Source organism: Branchiostoma belcheri, unplaced genomic scaffold (genome assembly GCF_001625305.1).
Source record: "Branchiostoma belcheri isolate BF01 breed outbred unplaced genomic scaffold, Haploidv18h27 scaffold32, whole genome shotgun sequence".
NCBI lineage: Eukaryota > Metazoa > Chordata > Leptocardii > Amphioxiformes > Branchiostomatidae > Branchiostoma > Branchiostoma belcheri.
In genome coordinates, this window is record NW_017803932.1 from 654,312 (window position 1) to 671,857 (window position 17,546).

General features: G+C 42.3%; 3 protein-coding genes across 7 annotated transcripts in view; 1 reads left to right on the top strand and 2 right to left on the bottom strand.

The window, feature by feature from the left end:
• Positions 1 to 11,037, bottom strand: part of LOC109474916 (monocarboxylate transporter 13-like) — a 13,257-nt gene extending 2,220 nt beyond the window's left edge. Inside the window, exons 1-6 of one of the 4 annotated variants that reach the window (XM_019775403.1) lie at positions 10,990 to 11,037; positions 10,267 to 10,306; positions 9,227 to 9,449; positions 8,764 to 8,907; positions 7,491 to 8,345; positions 6,902 to 7,163 (exon numbers count right to left, since the gene is read on the bottom strand). In XM_019775403.1, coding sequence (XP_019630962.1) covers positions 6,910 to 7,163; positions 7,491 to 8,345; positions 8,764 to 8,907; positions 9,227 to 9,449 — 1,476 coding nt within the window. In that variant the 5' untranslated portion in view covers positions 10,267 to 10,306; positions 10,990 to 11,037 and the 3' untranslated portion in view covers positions 6,902 to 6,909. Of the gene's footprint in view, positions 1 to 6,901; positions 7,164 to 7,490; positions 8,346 to 8,763; positions 8,908 to 9,226; positions 9,450 to 10,266; positions 10,353 to 10,966 lie in introns of those variants that run through there. The other 3 variants (XM_019775405.1, XM_019775402.1, XM_019775406.1) reach the window with 3 other exon arrangements.
• LOC109474900 lies at positions 2,634 to 6,146 on the bottom strand. The gene is made up of 2 exons (XM_019775373.1): positions 5,029 to 6,146; positions 2,634 to 3,867 (listed from the first exon to the last, which is right to left on the bottom strand). The coding sequence occupies exons 1-2, from the start codon at positions 6,142 to 6,144 to the stop codon at positions 3,034 to 3,036; spliced, it is 1,950 nt and encodes a 649-aa protein (XP_019630932.1). The 5' UTR covers positions 6,145 to 6,146; the 3' UTR covers positions 2,634 to 3,033.
• Positions 11,038 to 11,154: 117 nt separating the features above from the next.
• Positions 11,155 to 17,212, top strand: LOC109474909. Of its 2 annotated transcripts, none has more exons than XM_019775390.1 (9): positions 11,155 to 11,278; positions 11,629 to 12,260; positions 12,674 to 12,951; positions 13,619 to 13,781; positions 14,110 to 14,307; positions 14,679 to 14,811; positions 14,966 to 15,002; positions 15,343 to 15,507; positions 15,936 to 17,212. In XM_019775390.1, exons 2-9 carry the CDS (start codon positions 11,966 to 11,968, stop codon positions 16,617 to 16,619), a joined length of 1,953 nt encoding a protein of 650 aa, XP_019630949.1. In that variant the 5' UTR covers positions 11,155 to 11,278; positions 11,629 to 11,965; the 3' UTR covers positions 16,620 to 17,212. The 2 variants fall into 2 exon arrangements, with proteins under 2 accessions (XP_019630949.1, XP_019630951.1); XM_019775392.1 differs by having other exon boundaries at positions 15,343 to 15,498.
• The last annotated feature ends 334 nt before the right edge of the window (positions 17,213 to 17,546 follow it).

Sequence of the window (17,546 nt, forward strand, 5' to 3'; positions counted from 1 at the left end):
GTTGCGAATCTTCTGCAGTTGTAGTTTGCGATTCATATCCTCCCTGCGAGTAGATGGGACATGCTTTCGGATACCAGCCACGTACCTCATGAAGCATTTCTCCGTACGTTTGATGCGGTGCACCAGGCTCTGTCTACCATCCCAGTCCGCACAGCGCACCAGGGCCGCGTTGTACAAGGCCGAAGCTTTGGTGAAGTCTTTACCGTCTTTACTGAGCCGTCCCTTCTCGAGATAAACGTCACCGATGGCCTTAAGGGCGGCAACCTCCAACGGCTTGTCATCCATCTCCAAAGCATGTTTGAGTATCTGCGAGTATGCCTCCTCAGCAATGTCTAATAGCCCATGGGAAAAGAGAACATCCTCCGCTAGAAACTGATTTGACAAAGCAGCCATTGTTGTAGAAAGGAACCGTTGCTCTTCTCTATGGCAAAGGCAGTGGCTCAAATATATATACCACTTAGGCCACACCAAGTAAATTTTATGGATGACGTCCGCGCGCGCATTGATTTTCGCCTGTTCCTAGAAAAAAAACAAGAAATTCCGCTTCCTGTAACTATGACCAAAGAGTCATGACAGTGCTGCAAATCGTCAGATTGACGTGAAACCCGTAACGCGAAAACAGGAAAGGACGACAACTGCTGTTCCACCTGACTTATTGCTGTTTTGATGATGAATAAAAGTCTTCTTGCTTGTTACACTGTGTCACCTCATTCAATTTGTGTCCTAACATTTGTCGTCTCTTAGTATATTTCTAATCTAGGCATCTTGTTTTTTAGGGCCCTACTTGTTTTTTTTTCGCACTCTCGCATTAGATTTAGGGTCTCCAAAGGACGTCATCCATAAAATTTACTTGGTGTGGCCTTACAAGGGAACATGTTGAGTAGCTACTCGTACTTTCGTATTTGCACAATTATTGGTTCCTCTATTACTTCCCCTGGCATGTTTGTGGAGGAGGAGTCTCGATAATATTTTCCTCCGTTATTTTAGTACGGTCGGTAAGGGACAATTTATCATGAAGTGAGTCCTTTTGGTACCAATAACAAGTCTAAGTTACCCGCGGTACAGTGGTCTCACCGATAGTATTATTTAAGAGTAACTGGCACTAGTAATTATGTGATTTTGCGTTGCCATTGCTATCAATTTTTTAAATAAATTTTTGTGAATTTGTAAATACAAAAGAAGTAAGAAGAGGAACGGGAACAGTAATGCATCATTGCATACTAGTATATATGTACATGCGTTTTGTTACATGTACATATTTACTCATTTGAATATTGCTGGCGTGGCTCACTTTACGGTTCTACTTCAAGGGGAATTCACCCGTTTACTTACATCCCCCTCAGTACAGCTTAAATCTATACTTTTGTAATCATGAATACTAGAAAGAGTTTTCAAACATCTGCAGAGGTAAGATTAGAATTCGTCAAACATACATCAGAGAAGGCAGGAAGTTCATAATGGCCTGACAATTACTAATGATTGCTTCTTTATATGTTATGCTGCATTATGGCAAATGTCTTCTATACAGCCCTATTCAGCTTTTCTGGTAACAATACATGGATCATCGCCACCCCTATCACTGACTAAGCTTTCTAGGTTAATGGGATTCCACTTCCTCTTGATTATGAAACGAGGCCGATGTGATGTGACTCAGCCGTTGTCAGTCCCGTCACATGAGCCATGACTTCACACTTCCCTTTTCTGCATCGTTTCGGTAACACCCAGCTATCACTTCTCTTCACTCCCTTGTCACATGTCTTTCACTTCCTTCCTATACTCGTTTGCAAAGCCGATTTTAAAACTTGTTTCGGTTGAAAACACAAATAACATCTATTTATAAATTTACACATTTTTCTCAGCCTACGGGTGTTTCCCTAATTTTGGGAAATTTTTGGAGCTAGGTCCCTTATTTTCAGTAATTTGTGGTGGAGGTCCCTAATTTTGGGAAATTTTTGGAGGTCTCTAACTTTCGTAATTCGGCAAATTTTGGAGGTCCTTGGGTGGAGAAAATAATGATTTATGCAAATGAGTATATTATTTGCAAAATAAATGAAAAACATTGCAATTCTTCAGTCGTAAATCTGGCGAAGGTATGAGATCGTGGAACTCTTGTTATGTTTCTTACCTTGGCAGCATTCTGATGTGTTACACTTACTAGCGTGGCAAACCTGGTCCCTTATGTGTACATACTGTACTGCTGTACCTGTGCCCTGTCTGTATGTGAGTATTGATCTTTATGATATCTGGTAAAACCTTTTGTCGATTGGAATATATGATGTATTGAGTGTGTGGTAACGTTATCGTGTGGAATTGTGTGGCCGTGGGAGAATGGAACCATCCTTTTTTTTACGTTATAGTGCAGTCTGTATTGTGGTTTTGCAGGTGTTTACTACTAGCTCTAGTTCTGCATTCTCGCGACTCTGTCGTTTGTGAGATAAAACTTCACCCAGTGACCTCGCCGAGTCATGCAAGATGGCTACTGGCGAAACCAGCAAAAATACAGAAACTACGGCAAAATTGGGAAAATATGGCGATAATTAGGACCAGGGATGTTTATTTACTTCTGTGTTACGGCAATTAATGGATATTTAAGATTCAAGTTATCAGACTGAAGTAGACGCTAGGCAAACGAGGAAGAGTGGGAAATTATATTGAGACAGACTGTAATCACGTATCATCAAAGGTCACAAAAAGCAGAAGGGACCAACACAATTTCATTCATTTGGCACCACATGTACACGCGTCTATTTTAACCCTCCTTTAAATATTGCATTGACCTATCATTTACACATTATCCTTCAATGATGCTTACCGTATATACAATGTTATATGAAAGATTAACTCAACTGTACAATACATAGTTGATAGAGCTGTGTCCAATGAGAGACTAAGTTAAGCTTTCCCAATTTAAATTCAATTCAATTCAAACACAGCCTACAAGAAACAAAGAAATGAAACCAGGGAAAACAGCTACACATCTGTCTGAACAATGAAAATGTCAATCGGCTTAGTATTGTTTGTGACATTTGCCTTTTACAGCATTCCACGAGCTCTGAACATAGACGTCAGAAAGACAAGCGCTTTGGCGAACGATTCTTGTGAGGTACAAATCTTCAGGCCAACATGGAACATCTCTACTGCTGCCAGAGTTTCTCCCGTGTTCTCTAGTGTCTTTCCAGAGGTATAGATACAGTCAGTGCACGTTTCAACTAGCTTTGGTCCGAACGTTGTTGCACGATATAATACAATGGAACAGACCCTGTCGATGTCAGCGAGTATTGTCTTCTTTACTTCTTCCTTGTACCTCAAGCTGTGTTGGAAGTTCAGTACAGCAGTGCAGAAGTGGATGTGATTCATGCTGGCTTGATCAGTGTACACGTTGATGTCAGAATCATCACTGAATATATGTGCTGAACATTTGAGAACAGTTTGGAGGCACTTCAATGATTTTTCTCGATTGCCTTGCCTCATGTAGAACAGGCATGCAGCTTGGAATACTGACATTGTTGGATATATTTTCCTGTCAAAATCAGCCACGTCCTCGCATTGGCCCAGTTTGTCTAGTACAGTTTCGAACAGTCGCTCAACATCTGCATGACGCTTCTGGTTTTCCAAAAGCGCCGAATAGTTCAGTATGTAAACTGCGAGGTCCCACGGTACGACGAATTTGTCACTGTCGACAGCTTCTCCGAACGTCTGAAACCCGTCCTCAATTGTTTGACACTGTACATCTTGAAGAGACGTTCTTCCCTGAAGCATTAGGATACTAATAACTTCCGATAAACATGGATGTAAACAGTGTATCCATCCAAGTCTGTGTTTCTCTGCCTCCTCTGGCATGGACATCTCGGTGTAGACCTGCCACAGCTGGAAACGAATCGTCATCTCATTTTCTCGACTGTACTCCGCTTTATTCAAGGACAGCTCTAATCGGAGATCTTGCTCGAGATAGTTGATAGCTGTTTCATGATCACCAAGGCCAGCGGACAATCTGCCGATATGTTCTACACAAGTTTTGTAGAAAGACCGTCCAATATCCTCTAAAGGAAAATCACTTTCTTTGCACTTGCTGTGCTCAGCAATAGCAAGATCTAGCAATTGGCGTGCAAAATAGATGTGCTTTGTGCAATAGAACATATTAGCAGATACAAAAAAAGCAGCACAACACATCACAGAAATGTTCCCTTCAATTACAGACATTAATGGGCTGCCGTGAAAAGCATTCCGAAACACAGAACCACATTTAGACATAGCATGCATGAATACTACAGGGATAACATTCATAAATGCGCGAGTGTCCAAAGGTTTCCCGAGCAATTTGAGCAATTTTAAAAGCATATCAACACTATGGCCTTTAGAGTAACCATATATATTAGGAAAGTCACCCACTAACATGCTTACAACCATGGCAGTACAAACGTCATCCTGATATGTATCATTGAAAGCAGAGCAGCAAATGTCAATCAACCGATCTGATATCTCCTTCACGTCAATGTTGCATACGGGGCATTTCAGAACAGACGCATGAACCATTTTGTCTGCCGAAGTAAGAAAATTATCAAGACAGGCCCACAGAGGTATCAAGGTGTAGATCATCCGATTTAAAATGATATGGTCTTCTTGGTTGCTTAGATTGTACACCTTGAATTTCCCCTTCCATGTAGTTCTATAACCATACCCCAGTAATTCTCTCTGTGCTCTGCTTCCTACATATGTACGCAAGCGCAGTTCGTCTACGATAGCGACAACTGTACTTAGATTATGGTATGCCTCTGGCGTCAGAGATTTGATCTGCAACAGATTTCTCAAGGTGGCCTCCACACTTTCACCAAGGCAGCTGAACATGACGCCAAGTGATTCCACAATCAAACTACCTAAACGGTACAAAACCTTCTTGACGTTGACCACCCTGACATCGATTGGGTCAACCAAAAATGGGAAGTGCTTCAAGATAGATTCTCTTGCAATGGGAAAGACTTTCAATGCTGCTAACGCCCTCTGGGCCCTAACTGTCAAGCCGAGTCTTACTTGTGAGGGAAGATCGAGCAACTCCTGGACCTTGTTTCTGTAAGCCTCTACCAAAGTTTTCTCACCTGAGATCAAAGTCACGTTACAGAGGACATCGGCTAGATGGTATCCTTCTTTGACTGATCGCTCGTCCTTTTGCAGCTCCGCCATTTCGCTGGGAGTCATGATGAGTTCTAAGGCGGGTTTGGACGAGGTTTGGTCCCTGCCGAGGGCGGTCTTGCTCGCCCAGGGCATGGAGCCGTCAAAACTGAACCCACAAGGTGTCGTATCGTCATAGTACCAGTCAGTTTCCTTGTTGTTGAAGTCGTTGAGGCTTTTGATTGCCATAGATGGCAGGATCGTCTCCCCTAGGTTTAAAACTTTCAAATGAAACAAGTGAGTGAGGGTGCGGAAGTAGGTCTTGGTTTGATCCGTGCACTTCCCTTCTTCTACCAAAATGGCGAACTCCAGGTCCGAGTATGGCGTCATTTCCTCCCGGCATATCGACCCCATTCCTACCATGGCATACTGGCACGGGACTGGGCCTAGTGTTTCGATGCATTCTTCTACCATGTCAGCACTGAACTGCTTCATTTTGACCGTGACGTAGTGGTACAGCGACCTGACCGCTTCTGTTCGTCTTCTTTCGGCATTTCGTGCCTCTTCACTCTCCATGGGGTTGTCTTTATATATATAGGGGCAGTTGGCACGTGAAGAAAGCGTCCGAAGCTGTTCTTTGCAATAGACTCTTATCTTCTGAAGTTGTACTTTACGAGCAATGTCATCCTTGCGAGGAGAGACCGCAGTATCATGGACACCAGCCACGTACCTCATGAAGCATTTCTCCGTACGTTTGATGCGGTGCACCAGGCTCTGTCTACCGTCCCAGTCCGCACAGCGCACCAGGGCCGCGTTGTACAAGGCCGAGGCTTTGGTGAAGTCTTTACCGTCTTTACTGACCCGTCCCTTCTCGAGATAGACATCACCGATGCTTTTTAAGACAGAAATCTCCAACAGGCTGTCATCATCCTCTAATGCTTGCTGAAGTATCTGCGCGTACGCATTTTCGGCGATGTCCCAGAAACCGTAAGAGAAAAGTGTATCCACCGGCAGAAGCAGAATTGATACGGTAGACATCTTGCTGGATCCCGCATGTATCTATTCTCTGCGGCAAAGTCGCGATACATATGCCACATAAACGAGAACTACGTATACGCTATCCAAACTTTCGTCTTTGTCATTGGGCACAGGTCCGGGACTTCCCGCTCGCAGGCATGAGGTTCCCTTTTGATGACAGTTTCTGTCATGTGAAACAATTGGAAGCAAGCTAGAAAGAAAGGCTTTTCTGTCTAGGAAAGACTGGGGGACTTCCCCCAACATGACAGTGTATTCAGAAAATACATAAAGATGACATCTACCCATGCCGCCGTTCAGTTGTATGTTCCTGTATCATCATCTCAGATGAGAGGAAAGTTTTTGGAGGGAAGAGAGAGGGAGGGAGAGAGAGAGAGAGAGAGAGAGAGAGAGAGAGAGAGAGAGAGAGAGAGAGAGAGAGAGAGAGACTCAAAATGAGAGAGAGACTCAAAATGGCAAATAGCTGCGCATGCTATGGTAGTCTTCCAGGCTTCAAAATAAGAATTTACAAGCTACATTGCTGCGCGATAATTGCAACAAGGTCCTGTGTCAAAACGGAATCCTTGTCCTTGCTCTCGAGTCTTCCCTTGCCCGCGGTCTTTGCTTGGTCTCCACGTTAACAGCAAACACAAAAGAAATACAGCCCTCCCTTTCTATCGCCACAAAGTATGGAAACATATTTCATTGACATGCAGTTTAATCTCTAAATACAGCATTGCAATATTATTATGATTATTATTCGTGATAATCGAGTCCATTGCATCAAGTTCACAAGGAAGTTTCTCTTATGACCACCACTGTTTCATGATTTTGGGTAGAGGCTGTGTTCGATTCCTCCGGCTCTGCAGCCAACAGAGATAGCCTGGTACCGTCTGTTTCACGTTCGCCGACTTTGTCCTCCGTTTGTGCGGGTTGAAACACGCGTAGGTGAAGTAGATACGGCAGCAGTCCGGCTAGCACCAAGCAGCCACCACCTTCCAACAGGGTGGCGTCGAAACTGCCTGTGATGTCACGTAGCCAACCTGCTTGATACAAATAAAGGCAACATAAAATACAAAATCATAAAAACGTCTACCATGTTTCAAAAACATCAACATGATGACATATGTATTAGCTGGATATGTTGCTAGCATGCTAGTAACATATGCAAGGAAATTATTCTTATACAGTTCTACAAACCTAATATACAAGTAAGTTTGGAAAAAATACATCACTAACCACAGCCAAAGAGCCATCAATATGCCAAGATGCACAGATCAAGGCCTAGGACTTTGGCTATGATGGTATACTACTACCATGGAAAATACTAGTATCATGATATGTGAGCGTCTGACTGAAAGAATACTCACCTGAAAAGGGTGGTCCTGCGAGGTTTCCTATCCCTCGTAAGAACATGATGATCCCGAGAGCGCTGGACATCCTGTTGGCTCCCCCAATTTCCGCGATAGCAGAGTACAGGAGCGGAACACACCCGCCCATCAGTAAACCATAGGACGCACTGTACACCGCCATGGTGACGTAGTTCTTCGCAAGCGGTGCGAACAAGGTGATGAAGCCCATGAGAAACGAGTTCATAGCGAACTGGTCCACCCGTCGGAACCTCGGCCACTCCGGCAGCAGACCCACCGACCCTCGGCCCACGATGTCTCCTATGGCCAGGATGGACAGCAGAAAAGCCGAGGGATATTCTTCCACCCCGAAGGCCCGCGCGCGTGGAACGATGTAGATGTTAGGAACAAACCGGCCGAATCCGAACAGAAAAACGGCCAGGCAAAACAACAAAAAACGTGACTCTGTCAGCAGACTGATATCCAGGACAGAACCTATTTTGTCTAAGATAACTCTGTTTAAAGAATACTTCTCTGTCGTGAAGTTTACAGTTGTACTGTTTCCTGACAATCTACTACTTTGTGTTGAAGAATCCTTGACCTTTTCTGGAGTTCTATCTGTGGTGACGTCGCTTTTAAGCACAATGGGTCTTACTAACGCCCCAAACCCGGCTACCTGAAGCACGATCCCTCCGATGATAACTAAAGCACCCCTCCAAGTGTACTCGTCCATTAGGTACTGGAATAAAGGAGGGAACGCGAAAGACACGACGCTGGCACCTATAGCGGCGATACTGTTGGCGCGGAGTCTGTGAGTGGTGAAATATCGTCCTATGGTTGCCATGGTAGTCATCAAGGACAGGGAGTTTCCAAATCCTGCAGACGGGGGAAATAAAATCATCTATGTGATAAAACGTAAACATCGCAGGGTTATCAAATTCATTAAGATAGATATACATGATTTCGATATCGACTCCGAAGGACTAAAAAAGAAAATAGTTAAAAAACCTCCTGTCTCTCTTGTCTAGTTTTCACTCTTTTTTTGATTTTGTTATACCCCAATTAAAAACGGGATATACATGATTTCGATATCGACTCCGAAGGACTACCAAGACATGATTTCGATATCTTCTCTACAATGTTAAGTCCAAATTTGAAAAAAAAAGTATCCTATAATATAAGATGTATAAGTGATGATAATGCAATTGTCTACATTCAGTACTAGTAAAAAAATTTAGTCAACAGCCATAAACTAGTTATAATAGTTACAAGTGACAAGTGAAACAAACGGCACCTGTCATAAACCCAGCAGTGACGTAGAGATGAAAGAGTGATGTGGCCCACAGACTGAGCACGAATCCTGCCGAAGATATCACTCCGCCGGCCATGACCACCACTCTGCATCCAAACCTGTTGCTCAGAGCTCCAGCGATTGGTGCTAGGGAGGAGTGTTTAAAAAATGGGGGGTTAGGAGTGTGTGTGTGTGATCTGTGACCGTAATCTGTGCTATTTGGCCAAAGTACAGTAGTTCATTTAAGCGATGTCCATTTCAGTACCATGGAAAGCCACCATGCTCCAAAATCTAGTAACTTTCTTCGTTCATATCAAAGAAACATACCAACATTTAAAATTGGATGACAATCTATCCTTAGCTTCTTGATTTATGATGCTAAAAGAAATAAATAACGTTACTGGAAACAAACATAACCTTCTATATAGGCTAAGATGATAAATTGTCGAATCTAATATTCTCTTACCTGCCAGGTTCAAAACTCCTGTAATGATGGACTGGATCAGACCAGTTTCAGCGGCGGTCACAGAAAAGTAGTCCTGCCAGGTCACAAAGAACACGCTCAGGGACCGCATGACTCCGTACGAGCATGCGCTCACCACAAACCCGGCCATGGCCACCATCCACCCCCAGCCCCCGTCTGGTGGATTAACGGGTCGTCCCGGCTTCGTTCTGCACAGAGTACACATCTACACAGAAAATAAACACCGCAATCTGTAGAGGTGTGCCTAACATTTTAAAGTCATTATTTGGACATCACCTCATAATTTAAATATGTATAACGTAACTTTCTGTTACTTATATTCAGCTAGCAGCAGACTATATTATATTAAATTTTAGATGTTGCGTTCCAAATCACTTGCACGACTCATTTTATAGCATGAAAGTTCATAACTCACACAATCATCATAAACTCAATCCCTTCTAAGCCAAGGCTAACGTGACTACAAAAAATTCATGATGAGGAAAACAAACGTAACGTTAATTTCATGGCAAAACAAAAATTACTAGTATATAAATGTTCTGTTTAGGTAACTATCAAAGTTAGGTCAAAGATTTACTGAAAAAATATTGCCTCACTACACAGATTCTAAATTGCATTGTAAAAAGTGATTAACGTTATACATGTAGTCCCGTCCTACGTTTACCTAGATCTTGCAATTGTATATGTTGACATGTTGCCAGCACTCAGCAAATCAGTCTGCCATATATGATGCCAACAAGGTCAGCACGGGGCATGCAGCGTTCTAAATTTACACAGTCAGTCGACCGTAATGGCTGTAAACATGAGTCCCGGGGCCGGGTCTTCCGAACTTTCAAGCATAGATCTGTCATACCTTAGAACTGAGTGATCAACGCACTATAGTTCATTTCGGAATCAGTTCATCGTAGTACCAAGTTACCAAAATTTGTAAACAATTAAGAGGCACAACGTTACATACTTCGGAACATGTTCAAACTACTAGTTAGCCTTAGCTCGCCCCTCCTCCCTCTTCGTATACTCACTCAAAGGAATAGCCGGGGCGCAGGTAGAACTTCCCGTGATCTAACAGTCGGGGCATTGTGAAAAAGACGCAATGTTATAAGAGTCGAGTCTCGATCCTTGTGATAGCAATGAGAACGGAAGACTCAGAGCGACGGTGCGGTCACTAAAAGTTCATAGGTCACAGGGCAACGTCCTCTTTGTACTAGTTCGACGGGTACGAAAACTGACCACCGAGTAATGATATACTAAGTAAGCATAGTCTAGAGTGCAATAATTACACATTGGTCATATATTTGCACTGCTAGTGCTAGTATAGACCGCATATAAACGTAATTTGTAGCTTCATCGTGGCTTCACTTTTCAGTTAATTTTTGACCTAACGTTGACAGTTACCTAACACAACAGAACAGACTGCCAATGAAGTAAAACAGCATGTCACAATCAATTAAACGCTGTACAACTTTTACACGCGTACGCTTTAACAGCCATTTCTTTGCCTTTCAATCCATAAAAAACAAGTTGATACCATTCAAAATAAAGCCTGTTAATTCAGGGACGAATGAAATACAGTTGGAGCCACTATAAGAAGTATCACCTTTGGTGGTTTTACCATGGGTTACAGTGTACGTTTATGAGCAGGTAGAAATAAAACTTATATGTAAGGATACCTACACAAGTCTAATTCAACCGGCGCTAACCTGCATACTAGTATTTCGATACCTTTTAAATGGAATATTTGCTACCTTCCAGGAGTGGCGTACAACAGCGAAGAGGAATCGTGCCCGACGTGTGCCAATTGCAAAACTCGAACCTTGGACTTTGGTATATTAGTATTTCAATACATGCAGTTTCTATGAAAACCGCTAGAGAGCTCTTTTGACAGGTGTTGTCAGGTTTGGGGTCAAAGGGTGACAGGAAGTTTGCTCATGACAAAGAAACGCTGTGAGCTGGCGGTGTATCCCCGCCTTTGCTATATTTGGCGACGTCTGTATCATTATTAAGGCACGTACACTGCCATGGGAAAGTTCAAAGGTGAGTCAGAGACCACGGGGTACTACAAGGCTATCAATTTTCTAACGAGGACCCTTGTGGGAATTAGGACAGCACCTCTTTTGCATGGGTCATCTCCGCACCGAGTAACCAGAAAGGTCCAGGAAATAATCTTTGCGTGTACCGTTGTTTGCCATAGCATATTTCCTAGAGGAATAAGGCATTCTAAAGTATTTCTGTTGACTAATCCCACATCCTAGTTAATTATTCAACGTTTGATAATGCCAGAATTGCCAAAGGAGTACAAACAATATGCTAGATATGCATGCAAAATTTTGTTTACACGTTTGAAGTTGAACGCTAACTTTTTTGTTCGTTTGTTTCATTTTCAGAGAATTCACTCTAAAGACAAAGTGACTATGAAGTGACTCTTTCACTTGAAGGAATTACGCTTGGGCTACTCAAAGTTTCGATGTTTTCATTTTTACAAACATTCTGGGAACATACTTGAGTATGAGTCATACACCCACACATGACACTGAAAGTTCACAGATCCATTTCACGTCATATTAAACCACAAGGGAGCCTCCAGGAAACTTGTGGTGTCTGCAAAGTCTAGCAGTCTCACAGTGACGAATCAAACTGTGTTTTCTAAGAAAAACTGCAGTTTTGAACACTCATCCAAGCACTTTCAGACCACCCAGTTGTGAAAAATTCACAGAAAAGAACATGTCACAAAGGAAAAGTGCTGTTCTTTTGTCCATTTGGATTTGGATTTGGCTTTGGAATCAAAGTTTCAGCACAGCAACTTTCAATGTTACGAGGACAGACAGAGACTACTTCTCCGTGCAGACAGTAGATGGGGAGCGATGCCCAGCTGGGGTGGATGATTTCTGCTTATCGAGGGATGCGCGGGGAGCCCACGTGTTTACGGACGTTGACGGGAACAGGTCGTGTGCGTGTATGTGTAAGAACAGAGACACCTACATGTCAGATGTCAGGAGATGTTCCCGCGCTGTAGAAGGTGAGTTTCAGCTAGATTCAGTAATAATCTGTAGACAGCAGTTACTGTATGATGCAGTACATCGTTGAATCACGTTAAAGTTACTGAGGTGCTTTTGTCACTATGCTGCCATGAGTGTGATACAAATTTACTAGTTTATGTTAGGTTTTATTTAGGCCTGGTGTTGTGAATCACATTCCAGCTACAAGTAATTAACAGTGTCCTGAAGCCTGTGTTACAATAGGGAATGACACAGTAGCTGCTGTATTTGATGAAAGTCTCTCATAGGCGCATGCAAGGAGGTTATAATTATAGTTACCCTGTAAGGTTCTTGGTGCAAATAACATTTCAGAACAGAAAAAAAAATTCAAGCTCTTCTTGAGTCTCAAAACTCTGTAATCATAGATCTAACTCACTGCCCTTTCCATCTGTAGAGTGTAAACTCCAGTTTGAAGTTGGGGATGGAGAACAGATCTACATCATGCAGGACCCACCAGAGGGTCGTCAGCAGCACAACTACGTCCTGGACTGGGACGAGGTGGACTGGACTAACGATGGCTATGGTCCAGGCAGGGACTGGACATGCTCCGTGTCCTCTCAGAGGTTTCTGGAAGACGGGAGGTGGAGGCCCTTCTCATGTCTTGGAGAAGGAGTTGAGGATGATTTTGTTAAAGTTAACAGACCTAGACCTGGAAGGGCATGGTTTCTTGTGGTGAGTGTTGAAATGCTTACTCCCTGTGTGTGTGTGTATCTATGTTTGTATGTGTATGTTTGTGTGTGCGTATGGGGGGGGGGTAGTAGATTCATATGTGGTCTATTTTTGTGGGAACATTTTTGGCGACCTTATCTATGTCTGTGGCAGACCATATGTAGATTTTAGCAGATATTCATTGTCAGTGGTATTCCCTTCAAGCCCAAGTATTCAAAACTAGTGGACCTTAGATCAGTACTAGTATTATGCTGTCCATGATTTCACCAGTTTTGAATTCTTGGCTGTATTCATACTTGGCAAATTGCTTTTGTCACAGAGTAACAGAAAATTTCCACTGCAAACTGCACTAATGCTACATTTTCAATATTAAATCTTCCTGTACATATGCTTTTGGGTGGTCCGGAGCCACTGTTTTGCATAAAACAACTGCTATTGTGTCAAAGTTAAACCTGAATCCTCTGCTGTTCAAATCATTTGCTAACTTTTCTCTTCATCTTAATGTACACCACAATAAGAAACAGCTCAGTATGATTATGAATGATATCCATATAGTGACTGTAACTCTATATCATAATATACTTAGTCTGGTAATATCTACTAAGACTGTTTGCGGTATAAGTCTGCTATTGTAAGTGCTGTAACACTAATCTATGACCCCCTATCTTAGTTCCAGTTTGGACCGTACCATTCACAATTTGGGGGCCTGCTCATAAAGGTGGAAATCAACTGCCATAACCCAGACCGGGGCAAAGGGCGGGAAGGTGAGGAAACAGACGACCAGGAGCCAGACACGACTTGTATCGTGTTTAAAACCAGAGGAACGCGTCTCCGTAAGTGTTTGAAACTTAGAGGATCTAATTGTACATACAGCTAGTAGCTTCTAATTGTATTTCATGCCTCAGTTGGTTACGTTAAACTTGTTGTTGTAAGAACTGTAATGAATGAAATTAGATTTTATGCCATGTATTTCTAAATTCCAGTCACATTTACTAGATATATCTACAGTGTGTACACCTCCAGGTATGTATGCAGGATCCGGAGTGCATTATACTAGGAGAGGTTGCATTGGATGCATTTTTCAGGCAAACATACATGTATGCAGAATAATGTTAGTAGACGTTAGCCACAAGAAATCTTTGATGTTTTTTTTTTCTGCAGATATACCAGGTACCCCCTGTGAAACAGATGTTGAACCGACCCACCCCCCAACACCGCCCCCGACCCACACTACTGTAACCCGAGAAGGCCCTCAGCCAACCGAGAAGGGTTCACCTGTGTTTACTCCAACTTTTCTGTACACAACCAGGACACAGCAATCTCTGTCAACAGAAACGGTCACATTGTCAAACACCACAGGTCAGTACAAAACATATCTGTATTTTTTATATTTCTAAAATCAGCAATCAACAGTATAATTGTTCATTTCATATTTTCTATTTAGACTACTTTGATTGCATCAAATACGACCATTGTACCATAAGTAGGGAGACAAATATGTTTCAAGTAAACAAGCAAAGATAACAGTGATGTCATGTTGTTTTTGCTGGTTTTTAGATCAATTTTAATGTCTTTTATTCATTTTAATTATTGTCACAACTTCAGCAATAGCTGCCTGTGTCCCATGTTTATTGTATTTTCACAATGCCAATCAAATCAAATCAGATATTTGATAATCGTATAATGCCCTCTAAGTGTTTGTAGTCCTTATGCCTGTTTCCTGTCTACAGGAATGATGATGGCATCAGATGACACAGGTAACAACTCTGGGCTGATTGCTGGTACAGTGATAGGAGTTCTACTGGCTGCTGTGTTGTCACTTGGAGTTGTGATCTTGGTTTACCGTCGGAAGAAACGGAAAAGGTAAGTGATGAGGTCTGCCTCTCTGTACCAAGATTTTTTACTAAAATTTCTTTGAATGATTAGTGTCTTGTTTGATCTGTAGGAAACTGACTCCATATTTGAGTAAAAACTTAACTAATCATACTAAAAATGTTTTTGCATATAAACTCTGCAGATTTTCCAAACTGGATACAAGACAGAGCCACAACAGGGTGAGTACAGATACATCTACCATTTTCCATCCCCTCTCTCAAAACCACACATCAAGCACACAGATGCAACTTCTTACTACATGTAGTAGATTGCTAAAAATTATAGACACATTAATAGGTAAGCATCCTCCCTGTAGTGTAGTTGCAGGGAATGGACTAGTAGTATCCAGGTCATGCAATAGTGTCCAAGTAATGTACAAGCTGTCTCAATTGTTGACACAACTCCAGACACAATTAACCATTACAGCTTATAACCAATGTACATGTACAGTCAGGTGAAAATACTAACATTGAAACCTGGTTTTTGATTGAGGAATGTATCACATTGTTCCTTTCCCAGATCAACACCAGTCGTGTGGAGAACCCGAGCTACGAGGACGCCATATTTCAGAACGGGCGGACCAGCGTGCTGTCCGAGGGACTCCTGCACAGCGTGGAACACAATGACGATGATCACAGTGAGGAGGGCAATGTGGAAAATGAGATTTATGAAGGGGTACGTAACGTAGGTTCCAAATCTCAAATACTTCTATAATATTTTATATTGCAGCATATGTACATGTATTTCTGTGATTCAAAAACTGTAACATGTCCTTACTACTGTAACAATACATTTTTTAGGTATGCTGAAGGCCTGATAGAAGGATGTCCACTCTTCTGTAACTGATTAATTGTGTATAAAGGAACCAGACCACAGTGTCTGGGAAGACAGTTCCAGCAGGCAACCAGAGAGTTCACACATCCCCTCCATAGTTTCTCCTTTAGCATCCCTACACATTTGTAACTCATAAAATGCAGATAGTATTCTTTTAACATGCCAAATTTGATACATTTAGGTGACCATCTGTCTCTTCCTTCAGGCCTTTTTATACAGTCTCTTGCCCACCTGATGAAATTACTCACAAATGTATGACTTGATTTGTGTTCATTCAGGGATTGCCTGACAACCCCTATGATGAACCCCTGGATAATGCCGATGACTCCCAGAGGGTTGAACAGGGTCGGCCACTCAACATCTCAGGTCCACAGATCTCACGATTCAGCATTCCGAGAGAGGACGTGTACATTCCTATTGGAGGACATCTCAATACCGTTTCTTCACATGTGCCTACACATATCGATTTGCCTGTAACAGCGAATAGAAACACATCGAACAGCAATGGTTATCAGAGCTTGAACAGGCCATTGGTTGAGACTGACCAGCCGCCAAGCTCGCCTGTTTACGCCACGCCAGATGTTGGTCACGTGTACACGTCTCTGAGCCCCCCGTTACATAACCATGGTTACACTGAACCAACAGTCCCTCCGTACCTGCTACCAGACATTACGCGTAACCCGCCATCACAGAACCATGGTTACGATGAACCAAACATCGTTTCTCCATACGCGCTTCCTGATATTTCCACCCCCAACCAGGGATCAGACTACCAGACCCCCAAACCACAGAACCATTATGAAAGTCTTGAAGATCAGGATGGATCCAGTTTGAAAGGCAACTCTGAAACCTCCTTTGATCATCCCTACACAGTGTTGCAAGGACCTGACTCCCCAACCACTGCTGCTCCAAATGTGGGGCTAACTTTCTCCCAAACAGATGTAGCATCACACTCGAGTTAGTGATTGGGTTCTGGCTGGACCAGATACATGTATTTAAGAACAAGTGCTTTTGAACAAAGCTTTGACAAGTAGAAATAGCTTGTCCTGAAGAGTGGCAAAAGGATATGAATTTTTTTAATAAAGTACAAAGGTGCCTTTATTGCAAAGATATATCCAAGTCAACATTCCTTGTTATCTTTAAAATTGAGAAACTGCCAATATGTAACGTTACCTGACAAACATGCAACGTTATAGAAATGTTGTTCCCAGAATACATGTATATGGAAACCATGTGTATGGTAAACTCACCATGTAATCTGAAAAGTTCTGTAAAGTGTGAGGTTTTGTAACATAAGTATGTAACGTTACATGTAACTCTATATTATTATGTCATCATATATTGTTTCCTTAGATTTTTTGTTTCAAGCACTATCCATTGTTCTGCAGTCACAAAATCGTAATGAGACATAGTCAAGAGATATTTTAGTTACGAAGTTTGTATCCATATTTATTTACTAGTAAGTTATCTATATGTATTTAACAGTTGATGTTGTTGCTAGTCACTTTAGTAAACAGTTGGAGCAATAAATACAGTTCCAGAGATCAAATACAAACACCATGTATGTTTTACAGGCTTTTATTTTAATGTTTGCAAATTCACTGGCTGATTAAACCAAGGACTTGATAAAACGTCCTGATGTTACAAAAATTTTGACTGGAAGCGCTTTGTACTGATATCGCTAGATGGCGCTGCTGCACGGGCCAAACAGTTTTGTGTCAAAGGTTAACCTGCGGTGATTGGCCTCATTCTTTTGTTGGAGGTATCGCCAGCTCAAATTTCCACAGAGCAGCCACGATGAACAGCCACGCTGCTATTGGTCAGGACACTGGACTGCTACTCATATGCTGCAGCAATACCTCAGTTTCGGTAGTATGGGGAGGGCTACC